Below are 20,978 nucleotides of genomic sequence, written 5' to 3'. Positions count from 1 at the left end.
AGGATTTAGACCTTCTATCATACATGAGTGGGATGAAGATTCAGTGTCAGGAGTGTGGGTTCAGGATTTCTTAAATCCTGGCCATAAGAGTGATCTCAACATCTAACCTGGGGGGAATCAGGAGATAAGTTAAAGGGCTCTTAAACTCTTAAAGGCCAAGAGTTCAAGCTCTGCATGGACACCCCCCACCCCCGACACTACTGGGTATAATCCTAGTGTCCTCCAAGCACTCCAAGTGGGCCCTAGTGTCACTTACTTTCATTTCTGTTCCCTTCAGAATTGACTGCCTCAGTTAACTGTCAGACCTGTATGACCTGCCTAAGTATCAATGCGGAGCACAGCTAGGAAGCCTGTAACATAAAATCAGTCTGGATATTAGGGAACCATCAATTCTGAGGGTCTGGGGGTTGGAACCATAGGAAGTGGAAGCAGAGAATAGTTGTAAGACTGTGTGGTGAAAAAACTTATGGAAACACCTTGATTATTACACAAGATTCATCCTGGGGTCACTCGCTATCTCTGGAGGGTTCTCAACTGCCCTGAGACTCACCATAGTATCTCCATGTCCCTGAAAGAGAGAGAGAGAGAGAGATATCCAGGTAATGACATTAAGAACACAAAGAGCAAAAGACAGTGAGTGAATGAGTGAGTGAGTGAGTGAGTGAGTGAGAGTGAGTGACTAAGTCAGTGGCCAAGAGGAGAAGGCAGATAGGCAGGAATTCTTCACCCACCAACAGTTGTTTCACCTTTTGGCACCCTGTCTAGATCTACTTGAGAATCTGTCCTTCTTCAGAACTGCAAGTCTGGACACCGAGTCAACCCTGCCATCCAGAGCATCCAGTACCTCTGACTACAGAAACTTGCCCTGTAATGCCGGGAAAGAGGCACTCCATTCTGGCAGGATTGCTAAATAAATAGACTATACTCTGCTACCAGTGAAGGAAGTGATGGTGAGAACTTTGAGCAGATGAAGTAAAAAGAGGAAAACTAAGGCTAGATCTGAGGGCAAAAGAAAACAGATTCCTAATACTATTTGAGCACCTGGCTTCAGCCATGCCTGGAGCTGGTGCCCTTACCCCCTACACAGCTCAGTATATCTGCCAACACATTCTTTTTTCGCCCAAGTCCTTTGAGCAAAAGCCAAAGCTTCCAGATGGATATTAGCATCTTCCTTAACCTCTGCCTCCATGTTTACAACAGACCAGTAAAATGAAAATAAACTGGAGTTGGGGGTGGGGAGAGGAGGGCAGAGGGATATGTTGTTTTAAGTGATTGGTGACAAGACACAAACTATCCCAAAAAAAGAAATGTCCTTAATTTCCTGTTCTCTGTGGCAAAGAATGATTTCCTCCATCACTACTGTGGAGCTGCCACTATAGTGGAGATTATTCCCTCAACCAACACTCTTGAGAATTTCCTGTAAACCGCACCTTAAGACAGTCATCACACACAGCAGTAGAAAGGTTGGGCAGTGCCCTGAAGGATTCCAGACTGGATAGAGACAAGGGCCTGCAAACAAGCTTTTATAATGCACCTTGAGTGCTTGGATGGGTGATGGGAATGGTGGAACAGCAAAAACAAAAAAAGAATCTCAGGAACATAAGGTGGGGCACATGACCAAGCATGGAATTCTTTCTTCGAAGTGTGGGTCCTGAGTGGTCACAGAAGCCAAGCATCCATGAAGTATCCCTTGTTCCATATTTCTGGCCCTGGACTGATCAAGATGAGGCCATCCTGGGAGGTAGGAGAGCCCCCAGGGAACCTCTGGGATGGAGAGTGCGTGAGTGAGTGAACTAAGTCAGTGGCCAAGAAGAGAAGGTAGATAGGCAGGAATTCTTCACCCACCAACAGTTGTCTCACCTTTTGGCACCCTGTCTAGATCTACTTGAGAATCATCTGTCCTTCTTCAGAACTGCAAGTCTGGACACCGAGTCAACCCTGCCATCCAGAGCATCCAGTACCTCTGACTACAGAAACTTGCCCTGTAATGCTGGGAAAGAGGCACTCCATTCTAGCAGGATTGCTAGAAATAGAAAACTCTGCTTAGGACCTTGAGGACCACTGAAGTAGCAGATGGCCCTGGATCTGGGGCTCAGACTGGAGATCCAGGTCAGAAACACCAGTACACAGCTAACACAACCCTCTCCTGGGGCCTAGTTTACTGGCCTCTATGGACCCCAGCACATGGGTCCTCTACACTTACAGGGTACCCCTTTATACGTTATTCTAGCTTCTCTGTGCCCTGCCTCCTGCTCCTTCTCCAACTCTCTCCTTGGTACCTGCTGCTTCCCAGGGCATGGCTGGGTCCATTTCCCAAACACCAGGAGGCCATTGTCTAAATCCTCTGCCTCAGGGCCAGAATTACGCTCAGACTTCCTCAGACACAAGTTTCCAAGTTAGGAACACAGGCTTTACATGCAGGAGTTCCAGCTGTCATCCCAGACCCCAACCAATTTCCACACCCCAGCCACTCCCCTACTGAGCATAACTATGGTACCTACAAAACCATCAGCAACAACAAAGTTCCTCAGCAGTCTGATAGTTAACATTCTCCAGAAATCTCATCTGAGTCCCTGGACATAGGGAAAAAATCCACTTCACATTCTCAGAGAGGAATGAACATTGGTGTCAGCCAGCAGCCCCACCAGGATATCTGTGTCCACATAGAGGCTCTAAGGCATCCCTGTCTCCCACTCATGAGCCCTGAGCCCAAGCATCACATTCTTTTGCTTATACATCCATTCAGCAGACACTCACTGGGAGCATCTACTGCCTATCAAATACTGAGAAAGAGAACGAGAGGAGAGCAAACTTCCTCTCCATTAACTTCTAAATATATGAAGAAAGATGCACAATGGGAAAACCAGGGTGGGTTGATTTAAAACCCACACAGGGCTAAGGAAGTACACCTATGGTTGGGGATCTACTTCCTGTTGTGGCACTTCCTAGATCAGCACACCTCCAGTCCTCACATTCTTACCATGAGAGGCACAGGGAGCTCCACATCCCTGCCTTAAAGTCAGGCCAACCATACTTAGAGTTGGAGCCCTTAGAATGGCAAGGTTGGGTTGGTTATGAGAGTTGAGATAATATCTACCTGGCTCTCAAGAGCCCATCTTTGTCTGCCATAGTGGCCTGGCTGATGGAAGCCACTGATTGGGGCCATCACCTGAAGACACTCTGAGTGCTGGGGGACATGTCCCCCAGTGCAGAGGAGTGCAGGAAGGAACCCTTGGGCTCATTCCTGTTCAGTCAACCTCCGACTGCTTCCTCATCAGTTCCCAAAGTCTGCGAGCCTGCTGAGCAGCCCCCAAATCCCAATCCACAGAAGCCCTCTAGAAAGTAATGGTGATGTTCAGTTTAAGTGAGAGCTGCAGTTGGATCCAAGGGTGTGGTGAGAGGGCAGGGTTGGGAGTGCAGGGAGATTTGGGCTGGAAGTACTGTGCAGTACAGTCAGTTCAGGGCCAGTGACATGTGCCCAGAGCCCTCCTTTGGGTCCTTCGCAAGTATAACAAAGTAGTCCCTGTTTATTTTACACAACCTGTGATGAAAGGAAGCTCTGGTTCCCTCATCTACCTGTTCCTTCAAATCAACATAACCTGGAAGCTCCCTTGCCAATGTGCCTCCCCACCACCCCACCTCACTCCTGGGTGAGGGGATCATGTTGGCTCCAAGGCCCAAATGAGTCTCTGAGGCCTTCTACGGCTGAATTTGGCCCACACCTCCTGCTGGTATGTTTTTGTCCCTTTCTGGGATTCAACTTTCCCTTTCACAATCAATAAGGGGTCCCACTGGCCTCCCCAGGATTAACTCAGTCAACACAGCCCTGGTCAAAGCTGCACTTGCCTCCTGAGGCATCCACACCAGGAAAACCTGACCTAAGAAGGAGCACTTTCCTCCATAGCCTGGATAGGCTGTGATTCCCCACTTATAGTCACTGCCAGGGCTCTGAGGTAGTTGCAGAGGTCTGACTGAATACACAGGACATTCTGGCACTGCTGGGGGCTAAAAACTGCAGCCTTTCCTTTACTACTTTTGGCCCCACACTCTGGCTGGAAGTCCTCAGTTCCAGGGATGGATCCCTAAATTGCTGCTCAAACTCTCAAGACACCCAATACCAGGCATCAGTGAAACAAAGGGAGGAAAACAATAACCAACAGCAGGATTTCCCAGTACAGTAAAAGAAGCAAAGAAGATTGGAAGGGTAGTTCCCCCCACTATGAGGCCCTCTTATTTCTGGACATCATCTCTGTTCCCTGCCCTCCTGGTAGTCCCATTCCAACAATGAGGAGGCTAAGACAGAACAGTCATTCCAGTCATTGAATGCCCACCCTCTGCCACCTTGGCCCTGAAATACTCAACATCAAGGCAAATTTTGTGTTGGGCTTGGGGTCATACTCCCAAAGACTAGTCCTAGTTCTATTCTCAGAAATCACTCCTGGGGAGGCTCTGGGGTTCAGAAGTGGTGCCAGGGATCAAACCGAGTCAACCTTATGCAAGGCAAGTGCCAACCTGGGATCCCCTCTCTCTATCCTGCAACACACTTGCTTTCACATCCTCAATGGAGGGAATTCTTCTTTTTGGTGTAGCAAAAGGAATTGGAGAGGTTTGCCCAAAGTCACACCATCACACCTAGGTCAGAGCTAGAATCTGAGCCAATAAACTGGTGAATAAAGCAGAAATCCCTCCATTCTTCTCTGAAGACTTAACTGTCCCTCATGCCAGAGACTGTGGCTTACAGATAAGACCATGGGACTCAGAGGTGAAGCTGCCTCAAAAGCCAGCAGAAGGGAGCAGGGCATGGGGTCATCTTCCTGGGTGGAGAAGGAGCCTCAAAAGGGTCTTGCCTGTTTTGCCTGCAGAAGGCCTGGGCTCCATCCTCAGTCCAATATGCTCCCCTGATTATTACCAGGGTAGACCCCCATGCAGCATGCTGGGAATAACTCCTGGGCACTGTCGGGTATTGCCCCCAAACAAAAAAAAATTTTTTTAAAGAAGCATTAGTTGCCTCCTCAAAGAACTTTCTCCAGCCATCATCTCTCTGCAACAGCCAATGATGGACCAGAACAGTCTGCCCCAGGACAAGACACCCCTCATTACCATCCCAGCAATCAGGTCAGGAGGCCCTGGCATGAAGGCCTCAGAAGGTCCCAGAGGGAAGAGGAGGCTGGACTGTGGGGTCCACTCCCCAGGCCTGCAAGGAAAAAAATTTCCCCATAAACATATTGGGTAGCTGCCTGCTCCCCAGCCTCACCCCTTTTCCCTCCCTTCTCTTCACTCTCTCTGGGGTCACTTCTCTTATGTTCCAAGCTGTTGCGTGAACAGAGGCATGGCGGGGGGAGGCTGAAATTTGAGCTGGACCTTGGTTGGGGGAGGTTGCAGAGACTGAAAGCCAGAGGCAGGAAGAGAGCTCTCATTTTCCAGAAGGACTGGACAGCAGCATTGTGGAACTGGTCTGTGCGTGCGTGGGTGAATGTACACTGGGGCACGGTGGTGTGTGTGTGTGTGTTTGTGTATGTGTTTGTGTGTGTGTGAGAGTGTGTGTTGCATGTGAGCATGTGTGTGTGTTTCCTCTTCTCTGGCTGGGAGTTTACAGGCCCCCACTGAGTAAGAGGAGGACTGAGAGGCCAGCATGCAGAGCAAGGCCTGTGCAGGCAGGGAAAGGACAGCTGGGAGGCAGGAGTGAGGAGGAAGGAAGGGAAAAGGGAAAGAATAGAGGTGAGGGTGTGCTGGGCGGAGGAAACTGAGCAGCTGTGGTATTTGGAGTATAAATAGCAGCCTGGACAGCAGAACCAAGCAGGGGCTCACAGCTGCAGAGGCAGCTTCCCAGGCAGGGCCACCCTCCCTGTCAGGTAGGAGCCTCCAGAACCTCTAACCACCTCATCTCCTGATGCCGTCCCGGCCAGCCATGCTGCTGGGCAGCCTCCTCCTTGCTGCAGTCACTGCAACTGTGGCCCAGAGGCAGGGGCAGGAGGCTGGTGGGCGCCGCCGGGCACACCGAGTCCAGCACGGCCAGTGCAGCTACACTTTCTTGCTGCCCGAGCCTGAGCCCTGCCCGCCGGAACCCGAAGTCTTCGGGGGCTCCAACAGCCTCCAGAGGGACTCCCCGGCTGCTGGGCTGAACCTCGGAGACTGGCGGACCCAGCGGGTGCGACAATTGGAGAAGGTGCTGGAGAACAACACTCAGTGGCTGCAGAAGGTAAGAGCCCTGCAGGGGGTTCTGGCGGAGCTGGGTGCAGAGGATGGGCAGGCAGGGACAACGGGAACATGAGTGGCCTGGCTGGGCATCTCAGCTCTAACTGAACAGACTGGGACAAGGAGACTCAGAGAGGGGCAGGGATAGACCCAGGTCACAAAATTGGCCTGGATGCCCTCAAAAACCAGAAGCCCTGGTTGCCATTCATTTATCATCTAGATGCATTTGAGCTAAGTGCAGGCCACTGTCCGGGCCTATCCTAGGCTCTGCAGTACAGCAGTGATGGGCTATGACAGGGAGGGCAGGCTAGGTGGCTAGAATGAAAGAGAGGGAGATGGAAGTCTATGAGGTTCTTGAGGTCCCTGCGGGGACTTTGGCCCTTGCTTGGAGCATCCTGGAGATATGGTTGGGTCTGAACAGAAAGACATACCTCTGGTTTGATCTCATTTGAAGAGGCTGCAGGGAGTCAGGGAAGAGCCTGATATAACTTTTGGCAGGATGGGTTGGGGCAGATGCCTGACTTTCCAGGGAGGGATGAATTTGCTGTGCTGGAGACAGAAGTGACAGGGAGTTAGGACATCACAATGTTTGGGTCCAAGGCCAGGGCCACCCAGAATCTTCTGTTCTTCACTCAGTGCTTTTGTGATGTGCCAGACCCTAAGGTGAGGCCCTGAGGCACAGAGGGGAGCAGGGACAACTGGACACCTGGTGGGCACAAGGGCCAGAAAGACTTCTTGGAGTGTGTGAGAGAGGCTGGCCAGAGCCCCTAAGTTGTAGCCACCAAGGGCGTGAACAGGCAGGAGACAGTGTGGGTGGAGGCTGAGGTGGGAGCTGATTGAATGTATCCCTTAGTAGATAGAGATGACAGACTGTATGGAGATGCAGGAGGTGGCCAGCATGCTCCCCTCTCCACGGAGTAGCCCCTTCTTCATCTAAACAGCTTCCCAGGTGTGCCATTCTTGGCTAGTCTAGTTTGCTCCAGGCCATGGGCTGGGTGCACAGTCTGATTGCACAAGTGCCACCGAATAAGTACGGGGAGAATATGGACAGACTCTAAACTGTTTTTGAGTAGGTTGAGTAGGTTGGGCTATACCCAGCAACTCTTCTCTATCTGTGCTCAGGGGTCACTCCTGAAAGTGCTTAGGGTATCACATATGGTGCCAAGGATAGAACAGGCTGCCTACAAGGCAAGTGCCTTCTCCCCTCCTTATCTCATTGGCTTGAAAATAAAAACGTTTTTTAAAAGGAGGACATCTGGGGCCCGGGGCGATAGCATAGTACATGCCTTGCATGTGGCTGATCCAGGACGAACCTTGGTTAGATCCCTGGTGTCTCATATGGTCCCCCAAGCCAGGAGTAATTTCTGAGTGCATATCCAGGAGTAACTTCTGAGCATCCCAGGGTGTGGCCCAAAAAGGCAAAAATATAAATAAGTAAATAAAGAATAAATGAGGACATCTGAATGGTTGTACATTGAAGTTCTGATGCCTTCCTCGTGTTTTCAAAGGGTCGGTTGCCTGGTACATATCTGGGCCTTTTCAGTCTCAAGATAGAGTTTGCTGTATATGTCTCTTCTAGATCTCTGCTGAGTGCATGCAGTCACATGCATACTTACATACCGTTATTCATTGACATATGCTCATGTATGTGCTCACACACATATGAAGACACACAAATGCACCCACTCATACAAACTCTTGCATGCCACATATGCACCCAAGCATACTCACACATGCAATACACTCAAACACAACCATGTAGGGTCACACAGCGCATGAATACTCATGCACACTTATGCAGACTCACACATGCGACACTCACACACACTCAGGCATGCATGTACCTACTTTTTCTGCCAGGCTTTCCGAGATCTTGGCTTTCAGTGAGAGATCTTAGCCACCCAATCACATTCTCTCACCTACGTGTCCCTCCCATCGCTCCTCCAGCAAGCTCTTGACCTCACATTCTATTGCCCAACCCAAGGAGAGTTCACGTTGCCTAGAATCTGTGTCCCTTAAGGCAGTTTTCAGTGCCAAAGGGTCTTCCCAAACCATGCATCCTCCTCCAGTCCCCACCCCCCTCTACCTCGACAGTGATCTCTATCTACAGTGAGAAATGGGGTTGCATGGAGAGGCCTCCCCACTGCCTCCCACATACCTCTAGATTTTCTTGAGGTTTCTCTAGGCTCTCCCTCTGAGCTCAAAGGGAAGGGGTTCTTCTAGACTGAGGACACGCTTCTCTCCAAGACTAGTGGTACCCTGCAGTCACCTGACCCAAACCAACCTTCCCTCACTGTGTTGTGTTCCCAATGCCTCATCCCAGCAGATTCTTCTCTGTGCTTTATCTCACCTAAGTAGAAAGGAAAGAGGAGGGGAGCATGGAAAGGAAGCAGGAAGGGAACAGAGGGTGAAAATCTCTCCCTTTCACATGTGGCTTTCCCAAACTCACTCTCTCTGCCTCCTTTCCTCATTCCTCATTTATTTCCTCTCCAGATGTTGCTTCCACTTCCCATTTCCCAAATTCACCCCTTGCCCCTAAGTCTTCCTCTACTGGACCTCACTTACTGCTAAATGTAATAATCCTGACCAAAGTTCTCCTGGAAACTCTCTGCAGCCAAGTCCTCTACAAAACACATCTTCTCTGCCCACTGTCCAGGCATTTCCACCTCCCACTTCAGCAGGTATCTCTGCCATCACCCTCAAATGCCTGTTTCTATCCTAGAACCCGCCCCCCCCCAGATCAACCTCAATCTCTGCCATCACCCTCAAATGCCTGTTTCTATCCTAGAACCCGCCCCCCCCAGATCAACCCCCAGATCAACTCAGTAAACATAGAGAGCCTTGTAAATCTTGAGTTAGATTCTGTCCCTCTTCTCAAAACCCTCCATGCCTACCATCCATTCCAATTAACAGCAGAAATCCTGAGGCTGGAATGATAGCACAATGATCCAGGCACAAGTTTTACTTTTTGGCAACCCATGTGGTCCCCCCAAGTCATGACAGTAGTAATCCCTGAGTGCAGAGCCAAGATAAAGCCCTGAGCACAACCAGGTGGACCCAGAAACAAATAGAAAAGCAGAAATCTTGACACCCTGGAATATCTTCTTCTCTTCTCCTGGCTCACCCCTGATTCCTGGCTTTTGCATAAGCCTCACTCCCTCAGAAGGGTCTTCGCTGTATATCCTATTTCAACTGTTGCCCTTGGGGCAAGAGAAATAGTTAGGGGTTAAAGGACTTGCTTGCAGGCAGCAGAACTAGGTTTGATCCCAGAACTACCTAGGATAACCTCCCCAAACACAGAGCAAGGAATAACCCCTGACCACCCAATGTGGTCCCCAAATCAATGAAATAAAATGAAACATCTACCCTCCTCCTTTCTCTTTCCCTGACTTTGGTTTACTCTCTTAGCTCCTACCCCTTCCTGTTCTTTCTTTCTCTGGGTCTGTGAGATCTATGAGGACAGCAGTCTATCTGCCTTCTCAAGCTAAGGGAGCTCAGCTGAGAAGGCAGATAGGCTGCTGTCCTCATAGATCTCACAGACCCAGAGAAAGGCCTTAAAGAGGTATCCACTCTTGCTCTATGCTCTCCTGCACAGGTGCCCCACATTTCCTCTCATCTCTCATGGCTCCTGCCCTGCCCAACCCTGAAATGCTGGTGCTTCCCAGCATGTCACCTCCACTCTCCTCATCGCCTCCTTTTATGGCCCCAGGACCAGCCTCCCCATTGGTGATAGCAAAGTAGCATCTGGGTTCCTGACCACCCTGTCCATGAGCCTGGTTCTCCCCTGGCCTCTCTTCTCTGAGAATTTGTAATGTTCTTCCCTCCCTGCCCATGTCTCTAGTGGAGACACTTTCATTGAGTGTCCTTAGCTGTCCTTCCCCCACTATGCCCCACCCATCCTATCATCTGTGCTTTTTGTTTGTTTGTTTTTGGGTCACACTCAGCAGCACTCAGGTTACTTCTGGATTTATGCTCAGAAATCGGTCCTGGCAGGCACGGGGGACCATATGGGATGCTGGGATTCGAACCACCATTCGTCCTAGAAAGGTTGCATGCAAAGCAAACACCCTTCCACTGTGCTATCTCTCCAGCCCATCTCTGCTTCTTGAGGCCCCATCCTGGGTATCCCAGTGGCTTCCCAAGCTCAGGCCTTCTCATCTCTCCCTGCAACATCTGGCCACCCGGGTCTACGTCTCTATTCCAGGCCTCACCTCCTATTCTCTGGAAGCATGGGCAGAGGTCACAGTGGCAATCCAGAATTTAGAAGCACGGAGATGGAAGCAGACCCACTTGTCTGCACATCCTGACCCCAGCACGAACCTGTCTCATGGCTGAACATGCCTCAGTTTCCCCCTCTGCACAATGCAGAGCATGGCCAAGTATTGGGCACAGCTGGTGAGATAGCTATGTGACTCATGAGTTACTCTTAGCCTGTTCCTGGCTACCGCAGGGGCCTCCTAAAGATGGGGTGGCTCAGCTGGGCAGAAATGCAGCAGGTTGGGACTGGTTGAGAGCTTGTCTTGAACATAGCACATCTGGATTCTATCCCTAAGCACTGCCAGGAGTGATCCCTGAGTACAAACCCTGGAGTAGGCCTTGAGCACTGCTGGATGCAGTCCAAGTCTCTTCATCAGATTCAGCCCTGTTTATTTTGAACTGCCTCACTGTGTAAGAGACAGAGGTTCAATCATGGTCAAGGCGATCCAAAGGATGAGGGTAATGGACCCTGAGGTGGCATTTTCTGCGTTGATATTTCGTTTTGTTCTTTAAAAAAGCTTTAACCAAATCACTATGAGATAAAGTTGCAAAGTTGTTCATATTTGAGTTTCAATCACAGTGTCCAACTCCCACTCCTTCACTAGTGTCCATTTTCTGTCATCAATGTCCCCAGTTTCCCTCCCGTCCTCCTACCTGCCTGCTTCTATGGCAGACATTTTCCTCTCTCTCTCTCTTTCTTTCTCTCTCTCCCCCCCCCTCTCTCTTTCTCTCTCTCCCCCTATTCTTTTTTCCATTTTAGACACGGTGGCTTACAATATTGTAACTGAAGGGATATCATGCCTATCACTTTACCTCCTTTCAGCACCAAATGTCCAGAGTGATCATTTCCAACTCTCATTGTCATAATGGTCCCTACTCTGCCCTAACTGCACTCCCCTACTATTTGTGACAAGTTTCCTACCATGGACTGGTCTTCCTGACCTTTGTCTCTATTGTATTTGAGTATTATTGCCATGTGTTGGTGCTCTTGAGGGGGTCACAACACTGCTTGATCTCTGCTTGGGATCAAGTAGTCACTTGCTGTATATTCTCTTGGCAATGTCCCTTTGAATTGAGTGGACCTTTCTTGCCCCTCAAGGATATTGGGGTCACTGCCAAGTCACTCCATGTCACAGTTCTATTAGCCTATGCATAGACACACACTTTTCTAGAGTCCTGGCCCATCTATGGCAGCAGCATAGCCTGGAAGGTGAGGGTCCCTCCCTACTGGATCCCAACTGCTGAGACTCAACAACTGTCCTTTCTTGCTGTGCTACCTGGAACAAGTGGCTTCATCTCTCGAACCTTGATCTACTCCCTTATGAAACAGGCTGGAAACACTTCTGAGGCTCATGGACGCTTGATGAAATGATGCACAGGTAACTGATAGCCCATAGGCAAGCTTAGGACTCGTCTTAGTCACAGGCCACCCTTGTCTTATCCACACTCTGGATGCAATCCAGGTCCATCCTCCATTGTTTCTCCTCTGGCTGAGTCATGCATATGGTTTTTGGCAGGGAGATGCCTGTCTGGATCATCCTCTCTCCCTCGAACCATGGTCACTTGTGTCTTCTGTAGTCATGGTTGTAAAAACCTCTCGTGCATTCTCTCAGTCTGGCCCTGTCTTAGTGTCATTAAAAACTGAATGCCTTTCTTAGCATCTGCTGCAAGGTAAAGGTCTCCAAAGAGAAACAAAATGAATGTAGGTACCATCCTGAGCCCTCAGCTTCAGTGTCATGGCCATATCTACTAGGAACTAACTACTAGAAACCAACTGGAGGTGCTCCCCAGTTTCACAGAAAGCAGAGTGGTGGGCCCAGCGGTCTATCTGCTCAGTTCCAGCTCTCTAGAGCTCCCCTCTTGCTCATTCAAGGCACAGGTAAGGAAATAAGCCAGGAGAGGGAAGAGATTTCCCAGAATCCTACAGCTGTCAGACCACCCCACAGGGCCTTTTTCCTGACTCTGAAGGGTATGAGGGGGATAAAAGGACCCAAGAGAAAATAGGGGTGTTGTTCAGTACCTCAAGATCCCCAGATTTCCACTATCTTCTCCTAGCATGCAGCTGGCTGGGGTCAAGATGATAGAGGGCTGGGGAGAGTGGGTCAGCCTAATCCTATTTCATTTCCTCCCTCCCTACCCCTGCTCTCCTCCTCTCCTCCCACTGTTCTTTCTCCACCTCTATCCAAGCCCTGCACCCCAGCTTTGGCCACAGAGCCTCTGTCTGGAATGGCTGTGTCTGTCTGCCGGTGGGCCAGGCCACAAATCAGCTCTTGGCTCTGTTTCCCATGTCTGAGTACAAAGCTGTAGCCTTGAGTGCTGAAGGCTGCAGGATGGAGCCAGCTGTAAAAAAGGCATCCCTAGCTGGATCAGTGGTGGAGCAGTGGTTAGATTCATGGTATCCCTCACTGGGTCAGGTGGAGCAGTGATTAGGTTCATGGTATCCCTTGCTGGGTCAGGTGGAGCAGTGGTTAGGCTCATGGCATCCTTAGCTGGGTTAGGGTCCAGCTAGGACTGGCTTTGTGACCTAGCCCTTCACTCAGAGTTTCATTCAAGCTCCCAGAATTCCAGCTCTGTTCCCTGTCTGCCATGGCCTTGGGAATATCTGCCCACAGGAGAAACTCAATAAAGTTTCATTCTTGTCATGGAGGGTTCCCCTGCCAGGAGGTGCTAGCTCCCTCTGAGTCTCTGGGGCCCCAGGGGCAGGGTCGACTCCAAAACCCAGCACTCTAGGGCCTGCTTCTATCTCTGTACCTGCAAAAGCCCCCCTCAGCCTAGCTCTTTCTATCTCTGCCTCTCTCTAGCCTGGGTCTCTCTGACACTTGGGGGACTCCCTTGGGGCAGGGGGTGGGAGCAAGGTTGCTGATTCACTCTTTGAATTTTGTGATTTGGGGTTTTGTTTTGTTTTGCTTTAAGGCCACATCTGGCAGTTCTCAAGATTTACTCCCAGATCTGTGCTCAGGGATCACTCCTAAATGGATTCAAGGAACCATATATGGAGTCAGAGATGGCACATAGGTCAGCGCCCTACCTGCTGTGTTCTCTCTCAGGCTCCCTATGCCCTCTCTCTCACTTTGGAACCTCTCTCCTATCTGACCAAAGTCCCCTTCTCACTTTGCTTCTCCCCTGGTTTTTCCCTTCAGCTCCTCCCCCATCTCACTCCCAGGACAGTGTCCCCTCCAGCTTCTACTTCCCCAAGGTCCTCAGGTTCTGTCCCCATGAAAAGACCAGGCAGGACATACCACCCAAATGGCCACTCAGCTGAGGCTGCCTCCTCTGCCTCTGCTGCCCCCAAGGTCCAGCAGGGAGGGCTCCAGAACTGGGCAGGAGCCTGTTGGCTTGGCACAGCCCTCAGCCTCGCTCCCTGACGTCAAACCTCAGAATAACTTGGGCCCAGGGCCCCGTGGTCTCCAGAGGTCTTGCCTGACTGGATAAGGGTCAAGTGGGAGCTCAGCGTGGGGTCCAGGCCTGGCCAAAGACCCTCCCCAACTGACTCAGGCCGCCCAACTGCCCCGGCCACCCCGAGGCTGGCTGTAAATTCTTGGCATTTTCAGCCTTCAGTTATCCAAACAAGAAATGAATCCTGGTTGCCGAACAAAACGACTTGAGGTTTGATTTCCTAACCTCATCGCAGGCTCCATTTGGAGCAGTGCAGGGCCAGAGCGGTGGGAGGAAGGGGGTGGAGCTGGTAGAAGGACTGAAGAGAGATCTCAGAGGAATGGGGTGATGGGTTTAAAAAAGAGCTAGAGGGGACCACTGCGGTAGGGGGTTTGCCTTGCACAGGGCCAACCCAGAACTGATGGTGGTTGGAATCCCGGCATCCCATATGGTCCCCTGAGCCTGCCATTGGTGATTTCTAAATGCAGAACCAGGAGTAACCGCTGAGCGTCGCCAGGTGTGACTCCAAAAGAAAAACAAAAGAAATTTAAAAAATGCTAGAAAGGGCAGGGGCAGATGCCCTATCCTGGAGGCAGCTTTGAAAAGCCCCTTCCCTTCTTCATCCTTCATTCTTTCTTCTTCACCCATGCTTTCTTTGTTCCAGGGACTCAGCCAACACCCAGAGCTCCCTTCCTCCCAGAGCTGCATTTTCTGCCTCTTTCCTCCCAGGGCTTTGTTCAATATGGCTGGCATGGCCTCCTTCTCTCCCTATGATAGCAATGTGGATGAACAGGCCTTCCAGCCTCCACCTGCACCCCTGCCCACACATTGGCCTCTGAGCCCCACCTCAGTGTCAATCCGGAAGGGTTTTGAATGGACCCAAGAGCCAGATATGGGGGTCTGGAGTGAAGGATCTGAAAAGAGATTTCACTCCAGGGATATCCCTGACTTGCTCTGGGATGCTGGTGATGCACTGACTGGCTCTCCTAGGAACTGGGAACTCAGAATCTCCCCCCCCACCAAGAAAAATAGAGGGGGGGACAAAAATTAAATTGTGAGGGATGAGCCACATAGTCTGGGGTCACCTGAGGCCAAACACTGATTGTGGGCCTTGGGAGAATGCCTGTCTTGAATTCCCAAATTTAACTAGCATATAAAATAAGATTGCAGGCCTGTCCACGAATAGGGAAACTGAGGCATCAAGCAGTTCAGCAACTTTCCTGGGATCATGGTCAATGAACTGGGAAGGGAAATCACAGCCATCTGGATTACTTCATCTCAGAATTCACTCTCAAGCAGCAAGCCAGGTTCCTGATGAGTCAGCAAAGCCTTTCCAAGAGTCCTGGATGGCCAATGGAAACTTGGGGACAGAGAGACTGGGCCCCTAGCAGGAACTTCAGCATGCCAGGGCCTTCCCTATCCCAGGAACCCTCTATCAAGGAGTTTCTCTGGGATGCTTAGCCAAGATTTGTGCAGTACCTTAAAGCAGAGGGAATCCCAGACTCCCCTCACCTGTGTGTTTTCACTGTTATCCACTTATCTTAGCCTTGGCCTGGGCCTAGGGCAACCCCCACAGAGGTGTATGTGTGCCCCCAAGCCTAACTGATAGGACCAGCTGCTCATTGTAGACCTGTTTCCTGACCTGTGAAATGGACCCAGGACAGAGGCTGTCTGTGGTCAGCTTCTGACCTGCGGGCCTGGTGCAAAGTCAGGCACAGGGGGCTCTCAGCTTGCTAACATTATAGGTACATGGCTTTATTTTTTATTATTTTGCTTTGTTTCATTTGCTCTATTTTATTGTGGCTTCAGGGTCACACCTGGCAGTTCTTGAGGGCTTCACCTTCCCCCATGAGTCCCTTCCACGGTACTGGAGACGGGGTAGTAGGGCAGGGGTTGAGCGAGGCTAATCTCCAGCCCCAAGGGGTCTGTTTTGAAATCAAACAGAGCAGAGAGTTCCGATCCAACAGCTCTGCCACCCAGTAGTATTTTGGAAAATGATCTTGGGAAATGCCTTTCTTTTGCATGGACCTCAGCGACATCTTCAGGAGCCCAAATACTCAGCTAAGGTAAAAAGCAGAACAAAATATTCAGATATCTGGGGTCCTGGGGTGAGATGCCAGGGAGCTGTGATGCTGAGAGCAAAACTCCAGGGCTTCCACAGAATCCAGACCTAGTGGGGTAGAAAGAGGAGAATTTCCAAGCAGCCCAGGGGTATCACCATAGGGAAAGAAAGGCCTGTTGGGAGTTAAGATGAGGGGACAAGAGGCTAGACATTGTGGGTCCTTGAGCCCAGCAGGCCTTGGTTCCCCTCCCAGCTCTCCCTCTTGGCAGCAGCCGAGTTCTTTTCTCATAGATTAATTTATAGTGTGTGAAAATCCAGTATATATGGATGGACGTGAGGATAGATGAAGAAAACCTCATTGTTCTGTTCCTCTGTTCCTCTTTTGGTTAACCTCCTTGCAATTTATTCTGCATATTTAAAATGTGTTGAAAATGTTTTGGATATGTGAAAAGATAGAGACAGAGAAAGACACACAGAGCGGGAGGGAGAGAGAGAGAGATCAAGAGAAACAGAGGGAGGAAGAGAGAAGTAGAGCGAGGGGGAGAGTGGGAAAGAGAGAGGGAGAGAGTGAAAGGGGAAGAGAGGCTGGAGACATTATACTGCAGGTAAGATACTTACCTAGAACAGAGATGATCCAGGCTTGAGATTACCCAATGTGGTTGCCATTTAGAAATGATCCCTGGGGGCAGGAGAGATAGCACAGCGGTAGGGCGTTTGTCTTAGACGCTGAAGGACGGTGGTTTGAATCCCGGCACCCCATGTGGTCCCCCGAGCCTGCCAGGAGCAATTTCTGAGCATAGAGCCAGGAGTAACCCCTGAGTGCTACCCAGTTGTGACCCAAAAACCTAAAAAGAAAAAGAAATGATCCCTGAGCACAAAGCCAGGAATAAACTCTGAGCACCACCATGTGTGGCCATAATAGAAAATCCTGGCTCCTGCAATACCACTGAAGAAATTTATCTAACCCCTCCAGGGAGCCCCCATTTTCCTTTTTGTTTGCTTTTGTAGAGGACCAGACTGTGCTCAAAGCTTACTCCTGCCTCTGTGTGCTCAGTAGTGGTCAGGGAACCCTATGGGACACTGGGGATCAAACCTGGGTTGGCTGAGTGCAAGGTAAGTGCCCTGACCACTGTACTGTTGCTTTGGCCCCCAGGCCTCAACTTCTGTGTGCCCCCTGTCATGACTGTATGATCTTCTACTCCCCCACTGTAGGTATCACACCTGAGAAAGCCCAAGCCTCTGTCAATGGGTTACTGGCAGGTGTCCACCTAAATTTTCCTGTTGTCTCCAGGAACAGCTGCAGTCTGTGAGGACAGAGGTTATGAGGGGTGCCAAGGAGACTTTCTCCATGCCAAGCACAAACATGGTCTCATTAAACGTGTGACTTCCTGAAAGGCCAGGGTTACCAAAAACGTAGACCTCTTACCATGGGAGAATGAGGTCCCTCAGAGGAGGGAGCAGAGGAGGTGGCATGATCCCAGGTAGGATGGCTCTTGTGCCACTTTCTCGCCTTTCCTTCCGCTGTCCTTGTTGGGGTGTGGTGGAGAGAGTCGCCACAGAGCTAGGCATCACACACTTGGCTGCAGTGTTCAGGGAGAGCATCAGCATGGGGCACAAAGCTGGGGATCAAACTCAGGGCTTCATATCTGCAAGGCAGACAAGTTTGTCCACTGCTAAGGGGATCCAACCAGCCTGTGGGGCCCTATTGGCTATGCTCAGAGGCCCATGGGTCACTAAGAGTGGCCCACAGGCAAAGCATGCACTCAGCCTCTTATATTTATTCTCTCTGATTGCATGTCACTCTTTTACATTTTTTATATTTGAGGGGGCTGTATTTAGGCCTCAGCTGGCAATGCTCAGGGCTTACTTGTGGCTGCATGTTCAGGAATCACTCCTGTTAGTGTTCAGGGGACCATAGTGGTGCTGTGGATCAAACTTGGATCGGCTGCATGCAAGGCAAGCTCCCTACTCACTAGAATCTCTCTGGAACCTCACATGACTTTCTTAACAACCACAAACACCACCTATATTCATTGTACCTACATTTTACACCCAGTTTTGTACTGACACTGCCAGGGAGGGACTTATCCAGATTCACCCCAGAGGGTGTGGCAACTTGCATCAGAGCTGAAGGCTCCTGATATCCAGCTCTGGGCACCTAGTACTTCTCCCCAGTGACCAGGGGATATGCAGTGTGTTAATAGTTTCTTGAAAATCTGTGCATGCTCCGTGAGTCAGTTCTAAACACGTATGCAGGGATGCAGGCACATATAGTTCTGAACTGTGCTGCTTCTAGTCACTCATTCCAAGGTGTTCTGAGGGTATGTGATGTAAGGTATCAAATCAGAGGGGAGGATTTGACACTAAGAAGGGAAGGCCACATTCTTCCTTCCCAGAAGCTGAGGGAGTGACAAACACTAGCCCAGAGTTTCTGGTAGGCAACAATGGGCCGTGATACAGGCTGGCAAGGCAGGGCTTGTCTGTTCTCAATGGATAATGGGGGCTTGGCCTGATGGAGGGCGGGGTGAGAGTGTGTGCTCATGTGTGGACAGGCAGTTACTTAAGGCAAGGAAGGGCCAGCCAAGCACTCCTGGTCTGGGAAACATATGCCAAACTCTGTGTGGAATGAGAGAGTGGTAGGAAGGGAGGGAAGGTGTCCTAGAGACTGTGGAGCACAGGATCAGGCAGTGAGAGAGATGTGGCTGTCAGGGGCTGGACCACCTCCCTGCACTGTCTGTTCTCAAGGATCTCAGGTGCTAGGAACCAGCATGGCCACATTCCAGCCTGCCCCCAGCAGAGACTGTTCTTGATGTGCTATGACCTTGGAAATCTGGGTCAGTTCCTCCCTTCCTGACTGGATCCTGACCCCATCCCTGTCAGCCTCAGCCACCTTGGTGAGTGGAGAAAGATCAGTCAATGGATTTGAACCCTTAATTGTGGGTCATGCTGATGCTCACTTGACTTCCATCCACTCCTTTGACTGGTGAAAGAACAGCTATCCTTTTCCTCCAGGTCCCTGGGGATGAGAGCAGAGTTTCACTATGGGCGTGGGCAACCAGGAAAGTTCAGGGCCTCATGCAAGAGTGCTCAGAAAGTCATGCCTGATCCTATTCCCAAACATGAGGTTTGAGCTGGGGGGGGGGGGGAGCAGGTGGGTTGGGTCACTGACTCGTGATGTCCAAAGCTAGGAGACTACAGAAGTGTGACCTGGAGGACATTCCTGATAAACTTGGGTTTTCCCTGGTAATATCCCCTGACCTTGGACAAGCTGCTGTATCTTTCTGTACCTCCTCTGAGAAATGACCTGATGCTCTCTGCCCCCTCGGAGTCTGACCACCCAATCTAACATGCTGAGTGGTGAGAACAGTGTCTGCACTAAGTCATGAATGTTTGTTCAGCTCATGTTTGCCAATGCCATGGACATGCCACCCATGTGTGTGTGAGGGCTGACACCTGGTGGCAGGGGCCAAGTGATCACAGGATGTGATCACCAGGGATGTGGCTCATGTCCTCTCAATCTGCCACTTGCCTCTATACATGTGGGACTTGGGGGGAGTGTGCGGCAGAGAGATAGGTTAGGAACTAAGACACACACCTGGCCCTCACCCAAACCCCAGTTAGGCATGAATTACTGTGAACATCCCCAGTTGCCCTTAGCACCTCTTGGGCAGCCTCCTCCAAACAATGAGGAGACCTCAGCTGCTCAGCCCTGCTTCAAACAAGATCAAGGTTTATTTTGGGTTTCGCTTTTTTGTTTTACTTTGGGACCACATATTCCAGTGCTCAGGGCTTACTCCTAGCTCTATGTTCAAGATTCACTCCTGCCAGGAACACATGCAGGGAAGGGACCTAAACCTCAGTCTCTCCAGCCCTGCAATCAGGTACTGAAACAAACACAAAGAGTGAGGCGAGCATTTAGGAGGCCAACCCCCAGAAGGCCTCCCATCTTCTGAGAAATGCCCTAAGGTGGACACCTTAACACCCCCTTCTTCCACACCCCTCATTTTTCCATGGGCCCTTGGGGAGGCAGACTTGGAAGTCCGCCCAACCGCAGACCATCACTGCTGAGGAGGTACCTGGCATTGAAAGAGCCCCTGGGAACACAGCGCGGGCCACCAAGCCCCAACACAGATCCAGAGCCCCCTCCCCCCTCCCCTCCTTCAGCATTTCTGCCAGGGAGCAGACCTTCAGGCTCCATTTCCCACCTCCAGGTTCCTGGAAGCTTCACCCCAGGCCCAGGGTAAAGCTGTGATCTGGGCCAAGGATTGACTCAGGGCTGTAGTTGGGAGTTCGAAGAACCAGGCCTGTGCCAGGAATCGCTGTGGAGCTGAGAGGGGTACAGATTGTTCCCCCACAAGAGCCCGTTGGCCCCTGACACCCTCCACCCCTGGCTCACTGTCCACCCGCTCTGCTTGCTCTGAGCCAGTCCTGAGAACAGCAGCCAAGGGAGGCTGAGTGGCTTCTCTGAACAAGCATAAAGTACAGGACCCTGGTCTGGGCTCAACTCTGAGATCTGATCCTGGAGAGAAGTTGGTGGTCAGCCAGCAGGCGCTGAAGCAAAGAGGAAGAGTAGGAGCCAGCTTTTGGTTAGGGAGCTCATGGCCACAAGGCTATTCCCTTTGGCCTGTCCCCATGCGACTGAGGAAACTGAGGTCTGACAATGGTGGGTTGGGGTTGGCTGTGATGTGCCCTGCAAGAGGCGTCGAGCAGCAAGCTCTGCTAAGACCAAGCATGTCTGTCATCTGGCTTAGCTTCAGTGTCCCAAAAGCATGTAGCCGCTCCCGGCCACAATCTCTTGCTATCTTACCTTGCAGGGATCAGCTTCACAGGCAACTGGGACTCCAGAATTTCTTTCTTTTACTTTTATTTTTATTTATTTATTTATTTTGGTTTTTGGGTCACACCGGGCAGCACTCAGGGGTTCCTCCTGCCTCTATGCTCAGAAATAGCTTCTGGCAGGCTCAGGGGACCATATGGGATGCCGGGATTTGAACCAACAACCTTCTGCATGCAAGGCAAATGCCTTACTTCCATACTATCTCCCCGGCCCATCCAGAATTTCTTTCAAGTAGTGACACTCAGAAGGTAG

At 50.8% G+C, this 20,978-nt stretch overlaps 1 protein-coding gene across 2 annotated transcripts in view; it reads left to right on the top strand.

Moving 5' to 3' along the window:
• Positions 1-5,890: 5,890 nt before the first annotated feature.
• The window catches only part of ANGPT4 (angiopoietin 4), a 43,373-nt gene continuing 28,285 nt past the window's right edge, over positions 5,891-20,978 (top strand). For both annotated transcript variants that reach the window (XM_049779267.1, XM_049779266.1), the window contains exon 1: positions 5,891-6,199. In XM_049779267.1, the coding sequence (XP_049635224.1) occupies positions 5,891-6,199 (309 nt within the window). The remainder of the gene's footprint in view (positions 6,200-20,978) is intronic.

This window comes from Suncus etruscus, chromosome 9 (genome assembly GCF_024139225.1).
Source record: "Suncus etruscus isolate mSunEtr1 chromosome 9, mSunEtr1.pri.cur, whole genome shotgun sequence".
Taxonomy (NCBI): Eukaryota; Metazoa; Chordata; class Mammalia; order Eulipotyphla; family Soricidae; genus Suncus; species Suncus etruscus.
The sequence above is the reverse complement of the archived record's forward strand: the minus strand, read 5'-3'. Positions and strand labels throughout refer to the sequence as shown.